Below are 18552 nucleotides of genomic sequence, written 5' to 3' on the forward strand. Positions count from 1 at the left end.
CCTCACATTTCACTTTCCTCACAGTTCATTCTCCTCACAGTTCACTCTCTTCACATTTCACTTTCCTCACAGTTCACTCTCCTCACATTTCACTTTCCTCACAGTTCATTCTCCTCACAGTTCACTCTCCTCACATTTCACTTTCCTCACAGTTCATTCTCCTCACAGTTCACTCTCTACACATTTCACTTTCCTCACAGTTCACTCTCCTCACATTTCACTTTCCTCACAGTTCACTCTCCTCACATTTCACTTTCCTCACAGTTCATTCTCCTCACAGTTCACTTTCCTCACAGTTCATTCTCCTCACAGTTCACTCTCCTCACAGTTCATTCTCCTCACAGTTCATTCTCCTAACAGTTCATTCTCCTCACAGTTCACTCTCCTCACGGTTCATTCTCCTCACAGTTCACTCTCCTCACAGTTCATTCTCCTCACAGTCCACTCTCCTCACAGTTCATTCTCCTCACAGTTCACTCTCCTCACAGTTCACTCTCCTCACAGTTCACTCTCCTCACAGTTCACTCTCCTCACATTTCACTTTCCTCACAGTTCATTCTCCTCACAGTTCACTCTCCTCACAGTTCATTCTCCTCACAGTTCACTCTCCTCACAGTTCATTCTCCTCACAGTTCACTCTCCTCACAGTTCATTCTCCTCACAGTTCACTCCCCTCACAGTTCACTCTCCTCACAGTTCACTCTCCTCACAGTTCACTCTCCTTACATTTCACTTTCCTCACAGTTCACTCTCCTCACAGTTCACTCTCCTAACAGTTCACTCTCCTCACATTTCACTTTCCTCACAGTTCATTCTCCTCACAGTTCACTCTCCTCACAGTTCATTCTCCTCACAGTTCACTCTCCTCACAGTTCATTCTCCTCACAGTTCACTCTCCTCACAGTTCACTTTCCTCACAGTTCATTCTCCTCACAGTTCACTCTCCTCACAGTTCACTCTCCTCACAGTTCACTCTCCTCACAGTTCATTCTCCTCACAGTTCACTCTCCTCACAGATCACTTTCCTCACAGTTCATTCTCCTCACAGTTCACTCTCCTCACAGTTCACTCTCCTCACAGTTCACTCTCCTCACAGTTCACTCTCCTCACAGTTCATTCTCCTCACAGTTCATTCTCCTCACAGTTCACTCTCCTCACAGTTCACTCTCCTCACAGTTCACTCTCCTCACAGTTCATTCTCCTCACAGTTCATTCTCCTCACAGTTCACTCTCCTCACAGTTCACTCTCCTCACAGTTCATTCTCCTCACAGTTCATTCTCCTCACAGTTCACTCTCCTCACAGTTCACTTTCCTCACAGTTCATTCTCCTCACAGTTCACTCTCCTCACAGTTCACTCTCCTCGCAGTTCATTCTCCTCACAGTTCACTCTCCTCACAGTTCACTTTCCTCACAGTTCATTCTCCTCACAGTTCATTCTCCTCACAGTTCACTCTCCTCACAGTTCATTCTCCTCACAGTTCACTCTCCTCACAGTTCATTCTCCTCACAGTTCACTCTCCTCACAGTTCATTCTCCTCACAGTTCACTCTCCTCACACTTCATTCTCCTCACAGTTCACTCTCCTCACAGTTCATTCTCCTCACAGTTCACTCTCCTCACAGTTCATTCTCCTCACAGTTCACTCTCCTCACAGTTCACTCTGCTCACAGTTCATTCTCCTCACAGTCCACTCTCCTCACAGTTCACTCTCCTCACAGTTCATTCTCCTCACAGTTCACTCTCCTCACAGTTCACTCTCCTCACAGTTCATTCTCCTCACAGTTCACTCTCCTCACAGTTCACTTTCCTCACAGTTCATTCTCCTCACAGTTCATTCTCCTCACAGTTCACTCTCCTCACAGTTCATTCTCCTCACAGTTCACTCTCCTCACAGTTCATTCTCCTCACAGTTTACTCTCCTCACAGTTCATTCTCCTCACATTTCACTCTCCTCACAGTTCATTCTCCTCACAGTTCACTCTCCTCACAGTTCATTCTCCTCACAGTTCACTCTCCTCACAGTTCACTCTCCTCACAGTTCATTCTCCTCACAGTCCACTCTCCTCACAGTTCATTCTCCTCACAGTTCATTCTCCTCACAGTTCACTCTCCTCACAGTTCATTCTCCTCACAGTTCATTCTCCTCACAGTTCATTCTCCTCACAGTTCACTCTCCTCACAGTTCATTCTCCTCACAGTTCACTCTCCTCACAGTTCATTCTCCTCACAGTTCATTCTCCTCACAGTTCATTCTCCTCACAGTTCACTCTCCTCACAGTTCATTCTCCTCACAGTTCATTCTCCTCACAGTTCATTCTCCTCACAGTTCACTCTCCTCACAGTTCATTCTCCTCACAGTTCACTCTCCTCACAGTTCACTCTCCTCACAGTTCATTCTCCTCACAGTTCACTCTCCTCACAGTTCATTCTCCTCACAGTCCACTCTCCTCACAGTTCACTCTCCTCACAGTTCACTCTCCTCAGAGTTCACTCTCCTCACAGTTCACTCTCCTCACAGTTCACTCTCCTCACAGTTCACTCTCCTCACAGTTCACTCTCCTCACAGTTCATTCTCCTCACAGTTCATTCTCCTCACAGTTCACTCTCCTCACAGTTCATTCTCCTCACAGTTCATTCTCCTCACAGTTCATTCTCCTCACAGTTCACTCTCCTCACAGTTCATTCTCCTCACAGTTCTTCTCCTCACAGTTCATTCTCCTCACAGTTCACTCTCCTCACAGTTCATTCTCCTCACAGTTCACTCTCCTCACAGTTCATTCTCCTCACAGTTCATTCTCCTCACAGTTCACTCTCCTCACAGTTCATTCTCCTCACAGTTCATTCTCCTCACAGTTCACTCTCCTCACAGTTCATTCTCCTCACAGTTCACTCTCCTCACAGTTCATTCTCCTCACAGTTCACTCTCCTCACAGTTCATTCTCCTCACAGTTCACTCTCCTCACAGTTCATTCTCCTCACAGTTCATTCTCCTCACAGTTCATTCTCCTCACAGTTCACTCTCCTCACAGTTCATTCTCCTCACAGTTCACTCTCCTCACAGTTCATTCTCCTCACAGTTCACTCTCCTCACAGTTCATTCTCCTCACAGTTCACTCTCCTCACAGTTCATTCTCCTCACAGTTCACTCTCCTCACAGTTCATTCTCCTCACAGTTCATTCTCCTCACAGTCCACTCTCCTCACAGTTCATTCTCCTCACAGTTCATTCTCCTCACAGTTCACTCTCCTCTCAGTTCATTCTCCTCACATTTCACTCTCCTCACAGTTCATTCTCCTCACAGTTCACTCTCCTCACAGTTCATTCTCTTCACAGTTCACTCTCCTCACAGTTCATTCTCCTCACAGTTCATTCTCCTCACAGTTCATTCTCCTCACAGTTCACTCTCCTCACAGTTCATTCTCCTCACAGTTCATTCTCCTCACAGTTCATTCTCCTCACAGTTCATTCTCCTCACAGTTCATTCTCCTCACAGTTCATTCTCCTCACAGTTCACTCTCCTCACAGTTCATTCTCCTCTCAGTTCACTCTCCTCACAGTTCTTTCTCCTCTCAGTTCATTCTCCTCACAGTTCATTCTCCTCACAGTTCACTCTCCTCACAGTTCCTTCTCCTCACAGTTCATTCTCCTCACAGTTCATTCTCCTCACAGTTCACTCTCCTCACAGTTCATTCTCCTCACAGTTCACTCTCCTCACAGTTCATTCTCCTCACAGTTCATTCTCCTCACAGTTTATTCTCCTCACAGTTCATTCTCCTCACAGTTCATTCTCCTCACAGTTCACTCTCCTCACATTTCATTCTCCTCACAGTTCACTCTCCTCACTGTTCATTCTCCTCACAGTTCATTCTCCTCACAGTTCATTCTCCTCACAGTTCACTCTCCTCACAGTTCATTCTCCTCACAGTTCATTCTCCTCACAGTTCACTCTCCTCACAGTTCATTCTCCTCACAGTTCACTCTCCTCACAGTTCATTCTCCTCACAGTTCATTCTCCTCACAGTTCATTCTCCTCACAGTTCATTCTCCTCACAGTTCATTCTCCTCACAGTTCACTCTCCTCACAGTTCATTCTCCTCACAGTTCACTCTCCTCACAGTTCATTCTCCTCACAGTTCATTCTCCTCACAGTTCATTCTCCTCACAGTTCACTCTCCTCACAGTTCACTCTCCTCACAGTTCATTCTCCTCACAGTTCATTCTCCTCACAGTTCATTCTCCTCACAGTTCATTCTCCTCACAGTTCATTCTCCTCACAGTTCATTCTCCTCACAGTTCATTCTCCTCACAGTTCACTCTCCTCACAGTTCATTCTCCTCACAGTTCACTCTTCTCACAGTTCATTCTCCTCACAGTTCATTCTCCTCACAGTTCGTTCTCCTCACAGTTCACTCTCCTCGCAGTTCACTCTCCTCACAGTTCATTCTCCTCACAGTTCATTCTCCTCACAGTTCATTCTCCTCACAGTTCATTCTCCTCACAGTTCATTCTCCTCACAGTTCATTCTCCTCACAGTTCATTCTCCTCACAGTTCATTCTCCTCACAGTTCATTCTCCTCACAGTTCATTCTCCTCACAGTTCATTCTCCTCACAGTTCACTCTCCTCACAGTTCACTCTCCTCACAGTTCATTCTCCTCACAGTTCATTCTCCTCACAGTTCATTCTCCTCACAGTTCATTCTCCTCACAGTTCATTCTCCTCACAGTTCATTCTCCTCACAGTTCATTCTCCTCACAGTTCACTCTCCTCACAGTTCATTCTCCTCACAGTTCATTCTCCTCACAGTTCATTCTCCTCACAGTTCATTCTCCTCACAGTTCATTCTCCTCACAGTTCATTCTCCTCACAGTTCACTCTCCTCACAGTTCATTCTCCTCACATTCTCCTCACAGTTCATTCTCCTCTCAGTTCATTCTCCTCACAGTTCATTCTCCTCACAGTTCACTCTCCTCACAGTTCATTCTCCTCACAGTTCATTCTCCTCACAGTTCATTCTCCTCACAGTTCATTCTCCTCACAGTTCATTCTCCTCACAGTTCATTCTCCTCACAGTTCATTCTCCTCACAGTTCATTCTCCTCACAGTTCATTCTCCTCACAGTTCATTCTCCTCACAGTTCATTCTCCTCACAGTTCATTCTCCTCACAGTTCATTCTCCTCACAGTTCATTCTCCTCACAGTTCATTCTCCTCACAGTTCATTCTCCTCACAGTTCATTCACCTCACAGTTCATTCTCCTCACAGTTCATTCTCCTCACAGTTCATTCTCCTCACAGTTCATTTTCCTCACAGTTCATTATCCTCACAGTTCATTCTCCTCACAGTTCATTCTCCTCACAGTTCATTCTCCTCACAGTTCATTGTCCTCACAGTTCATTCTCCTCACAGTTCATTCTCCTCACAGTTCATTCTCCTCACAGTTCATTCTCCTCACAGTTCATTCTCCTCACAGTTCATTCTCCTCACAGTTCATTCTCCTCACAGTTCATTCTCCTCACAGTTCATTCTCCTCACAGTTCATTCTCCTCACAGTTCGTTCTCCTCACAGTTCATTCTCCTCACAGTTCATTCTCCTCACAGTTCATTCTCCTCACAGTTCATTCTCCTCACAGTTCATTCTCCTCACAGTTCATTCTCCTCACAGTTCATTCTCCTCACAGTTCATTCTCCTCACAGTTCATTCTCCTCACAGTTCCTTCTCCTCACAGTTCATTCTCCTCACAGTTCATTCTCCTCACAGTTCATTCTCCTCACAGTTCATTCTCCTCACAGTTCATTCTCCTCACAGTTCATTCTCCTCACAGTTCATTCTCCTCACAGTTCATTCTCCTCACAGTTCATTCTCCTCACAGTTCATTCTCCTCACAGTTCATTCTCCTCACAGTTCATTCTCCTCACAGTTCATTCTCCTCACAGTTCATTCTCCTCACAGTTCATTCTCCTCACAGTTCATTCTCCTCACAGTTCATTCTCCTCACAGTTCATTCTCGTCACAGTTCATTCTCCTCACAGTTCATTCTCGTCACAGTTCATTCTATTCACAGTTCATTCTCCTCACAGTTCATTCTCCTCACAGATCATTCTCCTCACAGTTCATTCTCCTCACAGTTCATTCTCCTCACAGTTCGTTCTCCTCACAGTTCGTTCTCCTCACTGTTCGTTCTCACAGTTCGTTCTCCTCACAGTTCGTTCTCCTCACAGTTCGTTGTCCTCACAGTTCATTCTCCTCACAGTTCATTCTCCTCACAGTTCATTCCCCTCACAGTTCATTCTCCTCACAGTTCATTCTCCTCACAGTTCATTCTCCTCACAGTTCATTCTCCTCACAGTTCATTCTCCTCACAGTTCATTCTCCTCACAGTTCATTCTCCTCACAGTTCATTCTCCTCACAGTTCATTCTCCTCACAGTTCATTCTCCTCACAGTTCATTCTCCTCACAGTTCATTCTCCTCACAGTTCGTTCTCCTCACAGTTCGTTCTCCTCACAGTTCATTCTCCTCACAGTTCATTCTCCTCACAGTTCGTTCTCCTCACAGTTCGTTCTCCTCACAGTTCGTTCTACTCACTGTTCTCCTCACAGTTCATTCTCCTCACAGTTCATTCTCCTCACAGTTCATTCTCCTCACAGTTCATTCTCCTCACAGTTCATTCTCCTCACAGTTCATTCTCCTCACAGTTCATTCTCCTCACAGTTCATTCTCCTCACAGTTCATTCTCCTCACAGTTCATTCTCCTCACAGTTCAGTCTCCTCACAGTTCATTCTCCTCACAGTCCTCACAGTTCACTCTCCTCACAGTTCATTCTCCTCACAGTTCATTCTCCTCACATTCTCCTCACAGTTCATTCTCCTCACAGTTCATTCTCCTCACAGTTCATTCTCCTCACAGTTCATTCTCCTCACAGTTCATTCTCCTCACAGTTCATTCTCCTCACAGTTCATTCTCCTCACAGTTCATTCTCCTCACAGTTCATTCTCCTCACAGTTCATTCTCCTCACAGTTCATTCTCCTCACAGTTCATTCTCCTCACAGTTCATTCTCCTCACAGTTCATTCTCCTCACAGTTCATTCTCCTCACAGTTCATTCTCCTCACAGTTCATTCTCCTCACAGTTCATTCTCCTCACAGTTCATTCTCCTCACAGTTCATTCTCCTCACAGTTCATTCTCCTCACAGTTCATTCTCCTCACAGTTCATTCTCCTCACAGTTCAATCTCCTCACAGTTTCTCCTCACAGTTCATTCTCCTCACAGTTCACATTCTCCTCACAGTTCATTCTCCTCACAGTTCATTCTCCTCACAGTTCATTCTCCTCACAGTTTCTGCTCTCAGTTCATTCTCCTCACAGTTCATTCTCCTCACAGTTCATTCTCCTCACAGTTCATTCTCCTCACAGTTCATTCTCCTCACAGTTCATTCTCCTCACAGTTCATTCTCCTCACAGTTCATTCTCCTCACAGTTCATTCTCCTCACAGTTCATTCTCCTCACAGTTCATTCTCCTCACAGTTCATTCTCCTCACAGTTCATTCTCCTCACAGTTCATTCTCCTCACAGTTCATTCTCCTCACAGTTCATTCTCCTCACAGTTCATTCTCCTCACAGTTCATTCTCCTCACAGTTCATTCTCCTCACAGTTCATTCTCCTCACAGTTCATTCTCCTCACAGTTCATTCTCCTCACAGTTCATTCTCCTCACAGTTCATTTTCCTCACAGTTCATTCTCCTCACAGTTCATTCTCCTCACATTCTCCTCACAGTTCATTCTCCTCACAGTTCATTCTCCTCACAGTTCATTCTCCTCACAGTTCATTCTCCTCACAGTTCATTCTCCTCACAGTTCATTCTCCTCACAGTTCATTCTCCTCACAGTTCATTATCCTCACAGTTCATTCTCCTCACAGTTCATTCTCCTCACAGTTCGTTCTCCTCACAGTTCATTCTCCTCACAGTTCATTCTCCTCACAGTACATTCTCCTCACAGTTCATTCTCGTCACAGTTCATTCTATTCACAGTTCATTCTCCTCACAGTTCATTTTCCTCAGAGTTCATTCTCCTTCATTCTCCTCACAGTTCATTTTCCTCACAGTTCATTATCCTCACAGTTCATTCTCCTCACAGTTCATTCTCCTCACAGTTCATTCTCCTCACAGTTCATTCTCCTCACAGTTCATTCTCCTCACAGTTCATTCTCCTCACAGTTCATTCTCCTCACAGTTCAGTTTCTCCTCACAGTTCATTCTCCTCACAGTTCATTCTCCTCACAGTTCATTCTCCTCACAGTTCACTCTCCTCACAGTTCATTCTCCTCACAGTTCATTCTCCTCACAGTTCATTCTCCTCACAGTTCACTCTCCTCACAGTTCACTCTCCTCACAGTTCATTCTCCTCACAGTTCATTCTCCTCACAGTTCATTCTCCTCACAGTTCATTCTCCTCACAGTTCATTCTCCTCACAGTTCATTCTCCTCACAGTTCATTCTCCTCACAGTTCATTCTCCTCACAGTTCATTCTCCTCACAGTTCATTCTCCTCACAGTTCATTTTCCTCACAGTTCATTATCCTCACAGTTCATTCTCCTCACAGTTCATTCTCCTCACATTCATTCCTCACTGTTCATTGTCCTCACAGTTCATTCTCCTCACAGTTCATTCTCCTCACAGTTCATTCTCCTCACAGTTCATTCTCCTCACAGTTCATTCTCCTCACAGTTCATTCTCCTCACAGTTCATTCTCCTCACAGTTCATTCTCCTCACAGTTCATTCTCCTCACAGTTCATTCTCCTCACAGTTCATTCTCCTCTCAGTTCATTCTCCTCACAGTTCATCTCTCACTCACAGTTCATTCTCCTCACAGTTCATTCTCCTCACAGTTCATTCTCCTCACAGTTCATTCTCCTCACAGTTCATTCTCCTCACAGTTCATTCTCCTCACAGTTCATTCTCCTCACAGTTCATTCTCCTCACAGTTCATTCTCCTCACAGTTCATTCTCCTCACAGTTCATTCTCCTCACAGTTCATTCTCCTCACAGTTCATTCTCCTCACAGTTCATTCTCCTCACAGTTCATTCTCCTCACAGTTCATTCTCCTCACAGTTCATTCTCCTCACAGTTCATTCTCCTCACAGTTCATTCTCCTCACAGTTCATTCTCCTCACAGTTCATTCTCCTCACAGTTCATTCTCCTCACAGTTCACTCTCCTCACAGTTCATTCTCCTCACAGTTCATTCTCCTCACAGTTCATTCTCCTCACAGTTCATTCTCCTCACAGTTCAGTTCTCCTCACAGTTCATTCTCCTCACAGTTCATTCTCCTCACAGTTCATTCTCCTCACAGTTCATTCTCCTCACAGTTCACTCTCCTCACAGTTCATTCTCCTCACAGTTCATTCTCCTCACAGTTCATTCTCCTCACAGTTCATTCTCCTCACAGTTCATTCTCCTCACAGTTCATTCTCCTCACAGTTCATTCTCCTCACAGTTCATTCTCCTCACAGTTCATTCTCCTCACAGTTCACTCTCCTCACAGTTCATTCTCCTCACAGTTCATTCTCCTCACAGTTCATTCTCCTCACAGTTCATTCTCCTCACAGTTCATTCTCCTCACAGTTCACTCTCCTCACAGTTCATTCTCCTCACAGTTCATTCTCCTCACAGTTCATTCTCCTCACAGTTCATTCTCCTCACAGTTCACTCTTTTCACAATTCACTCTCCTCACAGTTCATTCTCCTCACAGTTCACTCTCCTCACAGTTCATTCTCCTCACAGTTCATTCTCCTCACAGTTCACTCTCCTCACAGTTCATTCTCCTCACAGTTCATTCTCCTCACAGTTCATTCTCCTCACAGTTCATTCTCCTCACAGTTCATTCTCCTCACAGTTCATTCTCCTCACAGTTCATTCTCCTCACAGTTCACTCTCCTCACAGTTCATTCTCCTCACAGTTCATTCTCCTCACAGTTCATTCTCCTCACAGTTCATTCTCCTCACAGTTCATTCTCCTCACAGTTCATTCTCCTCACAGTTCATTCTCCTCACAGTTCACTCTCCTCACAGTTCATTCTCCTCACAGTTCATTCTCCTCACAGTTCATTCTCCTCACAGTTCATTCTCCTCACAGTTCATTCTCCTCACAGTTCATTCTCCTCACAGTTCATTCTCCTCACAGTTCATTCTCCTCACAGTTCAGTTCACTCTCCTCACAGTTCATTCTCCTCACAGTTCATTCTCCTCACAGTTCATTCTCCTCACAGTTCATTCTCCTCACAGTTCATTCTCCTCACAGTTCATTCTCCTCACAGTTCATTCTCCTCACAGTTCATTCTCCTCACAGTTCACTCTCCTCACAGTTCATTCTCCTCACAGTTCATTCTCCTCACAGTTCACTCTCCTCACAGTTCATTCTCCTCACAGTTCATTCTCCTCACAGTTCATTCTCCTCACAGTTCATTCTCCTCACAGTTCATTCTCCTCACAGTTCATTCTCCTCACAGTTCATTCTCCTCACAGTTCATTCTCCTCACAGTTCATTCTCCTCACAGTTCATTCTCCTCACAGTTCACTCTCCTCACAGTTCATTCTCCTCACAGTTCATTCTCCTCACAGTTCACTCTCCTCACAGTTCATTCTCCTCACAGTTCATTCTCCTCACAGTTCATTCTCCTCACAGTTCATTCTCCTCACAGTTCATTCTCCTCACAGTTCATTCTCCTCACAGTTCATTCTCCTCACAGTTCATTCTCCTCACAGTTCATTCTCCTCACAGTTCATTCTCCTCACAGTTCACTCTCCTCACAGTTCATTCTCCTCACAGTTCATTCTCCTCACAGTTCACTCTCCTCACAGTTCATTCTCCTCACAGTTCATTCTCCTCACAGTTCATTCTCCTCACAGTTCATTCTCCTCACAGTTCATTCTCCTCACAGTTCATTCTCCTCACAGTTCATTCTCCTCACAGTTCATTCTCCTCACAGTTCATTCTCCTCACAGTTCATTCTCCTCACAGTTCACTCTCTTCATTTATTATTATTTATCATTATTTGTCATTGTATATTATTATCATAATTATTATCATTGCTTACCGTTCTTATTATTTATTATCATATTTTATTATTATCATTGTTTATTATTATCCTTGTTTATCATTAACATCTTTATCATTGTCATTGTCCGTTATCATTTGTATTATCATTGTTTATCATTGTTTTTTTATCATTTTCATCATCATCGTTGTAATATTATTGTTTATCATCAACATTGTTTCTCATCTTTGTTTACGATTATCATTGTCATCATCTTTGTTTATTATCATCATTGCTTATCATTATCTTTACTTGTCATTATCATTGTTTATCATTATCATTCTTTATCACAATCGTTGCTCACCCTTACCATTGTTTATCATCATCATTGTTGATCATTATCATCCTTAGTTATTATCATTGTTGATCATTATCATCTTTGGTTATTATCATTGATGATCATTATCTTCCTTGGCTATTATCATTATTGATCATTATCATCCTTGGTTATTATCATTGTTGATCATTATCATTGTTTATCATTATCACTGACATTATTACTGTTCAACATCATTGTGTCATTGTCATTGTTTATCATCGTTGTTTAACATTACCCTTTTTATTATCACTGCTTATAATTATAATTGTTTATCATAATTATTTATCATTATCATTGTTTATCATCATTGTCATTATCTTTGTTGATCATAATTGTTTATTATTACCATTATTTATCACAATTGTTTATCATTATAATTATTTATCAGAAATGATAATCATTTATCGATATTGTGTGTATATATATATATATATATATATATATATATATATGTATATATATATATATATATATATATATATATATATATCTATATATATATATATATATATATATATATATATATATATATATATATATATATCAGTATTTTTTATACCCTTGTTTATCATCTTTCATCATTAATCATCTTGCTTGTATGCCTTGCATTTTTTTACCAGTTTATTGCTTTTCAGTCTATTCTCTTCTGTGTAATTTTTTCCTTGTGTTTTTCCTAATTATTATTATTATTATTATTATTATTATTATTATTATTATTATTATTATTATTATTATTATTATTATTATTATTATCTAACTAAACTTTCGTCTTTGCTTTCCGATTTATATATAATTCATAATTAATTTATAATACGCAAGGAGAGAAACTCCACAGTAGTTCTAATAGCACATACTAGGCAAGACACTGCTGTAGTCCTAGTTTGTCATGCTAAGTGGATTCTCTTACATCTTCCCATTCTAACGTTTGCTTTTAATACTCAATATTCAACCATTTACTAATCTTTCTTTCTTATTCTTCCTTCATCTCCCTACGTTCATCCATCCTTGTTTCTCTCATCCACAACTTTATTGCCTTTGTACATGTCCTGCCCGCTGTATCTTTGTACATGTATTGCCCCTGTCCCTTCCTATCATCATCGATCTCTAATTCCACTTTCTTCCTATTTTTTATCCTATCCAACATTCTCTCTCATCAGAGAGGTAAATATCTGCGTGTATATTCACTGAGACGTTGCATATATTCTCAGTGTACATACACCGAGAGGTATATATATCTAAGCCTATACACAGATTTTACTAAAATATCTATTACAGAGATGTATGCAAATTTAATAACCAAGATGTGGTCTTCAGGTCTTAGATAAAAAAATAATCGTAAAAAAACCTTGCAGAGAGCGCAGGCTGGGGCAGAGTTTCGCCCGTTCAGTCGCACGGGACGGTCGGTAGACGCTTTCGAGGACGAGGTTCCAGAGCTACACCTTGATTATCACCCCGATGACCCTCGAGGACAGTCATTTTTCAGCCTCATCCGTAACAAGCGTCAGTCCTTCCCTGGCAACGCTAATGTCAACTCAGACAGGTGTGGTGTTGGAAGATGTAATGTTGGAGAGTGTGGTGATGGAGGCTGTGGTGTTGGAGGGTATGGTGTTGGAAGCTGTGGTGTTGGAGAGTGTAGTGATGGAGGCTGTGGTGTTGGAGGGTAAGGTGTTGCAGGGTGTGATGTTGGAGATTGTGGTGATGGAGGCTGTGGTGTTGGAGGGAATGGTGTGGGAAGGTGTGTTGGAGAGTGCAGTGATGGAGGTTGTGGTGTTGGAGGGTATGGTGTTGGAGGGTGTGATGTTGGAGAGTGTGGTGAAAGAGGCTGTGGTGTTGGAGGGTATGGTGTTGGAGTGTATGGTGTTGGAGAGTATGGTGATGGTATGGTGTTGGAGGTTGAGGTGTTGGAGAGTGTGGTGTTGGAGAGTGTGATGTTGGAGAGTGTGTTGGAGAGTGTAATGTTGGAGAGTGTGGTGATGGAGGCTGTGGTCTTGGAGGGTATGGTGTTGGAGTGTATGGTGTTGGAGAGTGTGGTAATGGTATAATGTTGGAGGGTGAGGTGTTGGAGAGTGTGGTGTTGGAGAGTGTGGTGTTGGAGGGTGTGGTGTTCGAGAGTGTAGTGCTGGAGAGTGTGGTGTTGGAAAGTGTGGTGTTGGAGAGTGTGGTGTTGAAAGGTGTAATGTTGGAGAGTGTGGTGAAAGAGGCTGTGGTGTTGGAGGGTATGGTGTTGGAGAGTGAGATGTTGGAGAGTGTGGTGATAGAGGCTGTGGTCTTGGCGGGTATGGTGTTGGAGAGTATGGTGTTGGAGAGTGTGGTGATGGTATGGGGTTGGAGGGTATGGTGTTGGAGAGTGTTGTGTTGGATAGTGTGGTGTTGGAGAGTGTGGTGTTGGACGGTGTGGTGTTGGAGAGTGTAGTGATGGAGGTCAGCAATAGAAATAATTAGAAGGGTGGGAACCCTGTCATATGTGGTATTTTGCCAAGGAGGGGAGTTGGAAATGAATGGTTGTCCAGGGCAATTGGTGTCAATTGCTGGCTGGACAAATACTGTAAGGAAAATGCGGTAACATTCATTGACAACTGGGACCTCTTCTATGGCAGAAATGACATGTATGCTAGGGATGGGGTTCACTTATCTAGGTGTGGGGTGGGAGCACTGGCAACTGCAGTGGAGGGAGCAGTTAGGACTTTAAACTAGGAATAGTTAGTGGTATGGGTTTTGGCAGGAAAACAGTGAAGTCCCAGTGTAGTAATATTACGAGTTCTAGGGGAACTAGTAATAATAAGAACGAGATAGATATTGAAAAGCCAGGGACCTTGGGTGATAAGGACAGTAATAGGTTTAGTAGAAAATTAGAAATGAGCAGGAAGGGTAAAGAGAAAGGAGAGTCTTTCAATGTTTATTATGCTAATTGCCGTAGTGCTAGGAATAAGATGGACGAGTTGAGATTAGTTGCTAGTGTAGGTAACATTGATGTATTTGCCTTAACTGAGACGTGGTTTAATTCAAAAAGTCGGGACATGCCTGCGGAATGTCATATTCAGGGTTTTAAATTGTTCCAAGAAGATAGAAGTATTGGGAGGGGGGGTGGGGTGGAATTGTATGTCCGAGATCGCTTGAACTGTTGCATAAAAACGGGTATTAAGTCTGAAGTAACACATACAGAGTCTGTTTGGATAGAATTTTCAGAGGGGCATGAAAAACTGATTTTAGGAGTGATATACCGTCCCCCAAACTTAGATAGGGACCAAGGGAAACTACTATGGGAGGAAATTGTTAAGGCCACAAGGCACGATAATGTAGTAATTCTAGGAGATTTTAACTTTAGTCATGTTGATTGGAATTTCTTGACTGGGAATTTAGAATCATACGACTTCTTAGAAGTATTTCAGGATTGTTTTTTGAAGCAGTTTGTGACAGAACCTACAAGGGGAAATAACCTGCTTGACTTAGTTATGGCAAACAATGAATCCCTTGTTAATAATTTAGAAATTTCAGAGGAACTGGGTGCTAGCGACCACAAATCAATTACATTTAGCATTGAATGGAAGTACGATAGTAGCGATAACTCAGTAACAGTCCCAGATTTTCGCTTAGCAGATTACGATAGGCTTAGAGAACACTTATCATCTGTTGACTGGGGTAACGAAGAGAGCTATCAATATGACAGTTTTCTGAACACTATATATGCTGCTCAAAGAGCGTTTATCCCATATAAAGAAATTAGATCAAATAGAAATGACCCAAAATGGATGAATAATAGGCTCAAATATCTACTAGGGCATAAGAAAGGAATTTATAGGCGTATCAAAAGAGGTGAGGGTCATCTTATGAATCAGTATATTGACATTAAGAGGGACATTAAAAAGGGGATAAGAAAAGCTAAAAGGGACTATGAAATTAAAGTTGCTAGAAATTCTAAAACTAACCCAAAAAGTTTTTTCCAGGTCTATAGAACAAAAGTTAGAGATAAGATAGGTCCCCTTAAAAATAACTATGGGCACCTTACTGACAAAGAGAATGAAATGTGCTTGATTTTAAATAATTATTTTCTCTCAGTTTTTACACAGGAAGACACTAACAATATTCCAGTAATTAATTTTTACAGTGGGCTAGAAGATAAATTATGTAACATCACAGTCACTAGTGAGATGGTTGTGAAGCAGATAGACAGACTGAAGCAAAATAAGTCGCCGGGTCCTGATGAGGTTTTTTCAAGGGTTCTTAAGGAATGCAAAATGGAACTCTGTGAACCATTAACTAATATTTTTAATTTATCTCTTCAAACAGGTGTAGTGTCTGATATGAGGAAGATGGCTAATGTAACTCCTATTTTTAAAACAGGGGACAAGTCGTTACCGTCAAATTACCGCCCAATAAGCCTGACCTCAATTGTAGGCAAATTGCTAGAGTCAATTATAGCTGAGATTATAAGAAGCCATCTCGATAAGCATAGCTTGATTAAGGATACTCAGCATGGATTCACAAGAGGCCGGTCTTGTCTATCTAATTTATTAACTTTCTTCAGTAAAGCTTTTGAGGCTGTTGACCACAATAAAGAATTTGATATTATTTACTTAGATTTTAGTAAGGCTTTTGATAGAGTTCCGCACCATAGACTGTTAAAGAAAGTGGCAGCTCATGGCATTGGGGGAAAAGTGCTCTCGTGGATCGAGTCATGGCTCACTGACAGGAAGCAGAGAGTGTCCATTAATGGGGTTAAATCCGAGTGGGGATCTGTAACAAGTGGCGTTCCACAGGGATCAGTCTTGGGCCCGTTGTTGTTTATAATATATATCAATGATCTTGATGAGGGAATTACTAGTGATATGAGCAAATTCGCCGATGACACAAAGATAGGTAGGATAATTGATTCAAACATAGATGTTATGGAACTTCAGGAGGATTTAAACAAACTCTATTCTTGGTCAGAAAAGTGGCAGATGCAGTTCAATGTAGATAAATGCAAGGTTCTGAAGCTTGGGAGTGCCCATAACCCTAGTACTTATAAGTTAAATGATGTAGAACTTAGCCATACAGATTGCGAAAAGGACTTGGGGGTTATGGTGAGCAGCAACCTTAAACCAAGACAACAATGCCTAAGCGTACGTAATAAGGCAAATAGATTACTGGGATTTATATCAAGAAGTGTAAGCAACAGAAGTCCAGAGGTCATACTGCAGCTTTATACATCATTAGTAAGGCCTCACCTAGATTATGCAGCTCAGTTCTGGTCTCCGTATTACAAAATGGACATAAATTCGTTAGAAAACATTCAGCGTAGGATGACTAAATTAATACATAGCATTAGAAATCTTCCTTATGAAGAAAGATTGAAGACTCTTAAGTTACATTCACTTGTTAGACGAAGAATGAGGGGAGACCTGATCGAAGTGTATAAGTGGAAGATAGGTATTAATAAAGGAGATATTAACAAGGTCTTGAGGATGTCTCTCCAAGAGAGAACACGCAGTAATGGATTTAAATTAGATAAGTTTAGATTTAGAAAGGACATAGGAAAGTATTGGTTTGGAAATAGGGTAGTTGATGAGTGGAACAGTCTACCTAGTTGGGTTATTGAGGCTGGGACTTTGGGTAGTTTCAATTCTAGGTTGGATAAGTACATGAGTGGGATGGGTTGGATTTGAGTGGGACTTTCACATCATAGCTTATTTCTTGGGTGGCATTGAAAATTGGGTTGGGCAAATGTTTTGTTAGTGAGATGAATTGTAAAGGACCTGCCTAGTATGGGCCAGCAGGCCTCCTGCAGTGTTCCTCCTTTCTTATGTTCTTATGTAGGCTGTGGTGTTGGAGAGTGTGGTGTTCTAGAGTGTGATGTTTTAGAGTGTGGCGTTGGAGGGTATAGTGTTGGAGGGTGTGATATTGGAGAGTGTGGTGATAGAGGCTGTGGTGTTGGAGGGTATGGTGTTGGAAGGTGTGGTGCTGGAGAGTGTAGTGATGGCGGCTGTGGTGTTGGAGGGTAATTTGTTGGAGGGTATGATGTTGGAGAGTGAGGTCATGGAGGCTGTGGTCTTGGAGGGTATGGTGTTGGAGTGTATTGCGTTGGAGAGTGTGGTGATGGCATGGTGTTGGAGGGTGAGGTGTTGGAGAGTGTGGTGGTGGTATAGTGTTGGACGGTGTGGTGTTGGAGAGTGTGGTGTAGGAGAGTGTTGTGTTGGAGGGTGTGGTGTTGGAGAGTGTAGTGCTGGAGAGTGTGGTGTTGGAGAGTGTGGTGTTGGAGAGTGTGGTGTTGGAGAGTGTGGTGATAGAAGCTGTGGTGTTGAAGGGTATGGTGTTGGAAGGTGTGGTGATGGAGAGTGTAGTGATGGAGTCTGTGGTGTTGTAGGGTATAGTGTTGGAGGGTGTGATGTTGGAGAATGTGGTGATAGAGGCTTTGGTGTTGGAGGGTATGGTGTTGGAAGGTGTGGTGCTGGAGAGTGTAGTGATGGAGGCTGTGGTGTTGGAGGGTAATTCGTTGGAGGGTATGATGTTGGAGAGTGTGGTAATGGTATGGTGTTGGAGGGTGAGGTGTTGGAGAGTGTGGTGGTGGTATGGTGTTGGATGGTGTGGTGTTGGAGAGTGTGGTGTTGGAGGGTGTGGTGTTCTAGAGTGTGATGTTGGAGAGTGTGGTGTTGGAGGGTGTGGTGTTGGAGAGTGTGGTGATGGAGGCTGTGGCCTTGGAAGGTATGGTGTTGGAGAGTGTGGTGTTGGAGAGTGTGGTGTTGGAGAGTGAAGTGCTGGAGGGTGTGATGTTGGAGAGTGTGGTGATGGAGGTCATGGTCTTGGAGTGTATGGTGTTGGAGAGTGTGGTGATGGTGTGGTGTTGGAGATTGTGGTGCTGGAGAGTGTGGTGGTGGTATGGTGTTGGAGGGTGTGGTGTTGGAAAGTGTGGTGTTGGAGGGTGTGGTGATGGAGAGTATGGTGTTGAAGAGTGTGGTGTTGGGGAGTGTGGTATTGGAGAGTGTGGTGTTGGAGAGTGGGGTGTTGGAGAGTGTTGTGTTGGAGAGTGTGGTGTTGGAAAGTGTGGTGTTGGAGAGTGTGATGTTGGAGAGCGTGGTGTTGGAGGGTGTGGTGTTGGAGAGTGTGGTGATGGAGGCTGTTGCCTTGGAAGGTATGGTGTTGGAGAGTG

The 18552-nt window shown here is 42.9% G+C and overlaps 1 protein-coding gene across 1 annotated transcript in view; it reads left to right on the top strand.

Annotated features, from left to right (window-relative positions):
* Positions 1-18552, top strand: part of spz3 (Spaetzle domain-containing protein 3) — a 56988-nt gene that overhangs the window by 26420 nt on the left and 12016 nt on the right. Inside the window, exon 5 of the mRNA XM_070081088.1 lies at positions 12779-12966. Within this exon, the coding sequence (XP_069937189.1) occupies positions 12779-12966 (188 nt within the window). The remainder of the gene's footprint in view (positions 1-12778; positions 12967-18552) is intronic.

This window comes from Cherax quadricarinatus, unplaced genomic scaffold (genome assembly GCF_038502225.1).
Source record: "Cherax quadricarinatus isolate ZL_2023a unplaced genomic scaffold, ASM3850222v1 Contig1637, whole genome shotgun sequence".
Lineage (NCBI taxonomy): Eukaryota > Metazoa > Arthropoda > Malacostraca > Decapoda > Parastacidae > Cherax > Cherax quadricarinatus.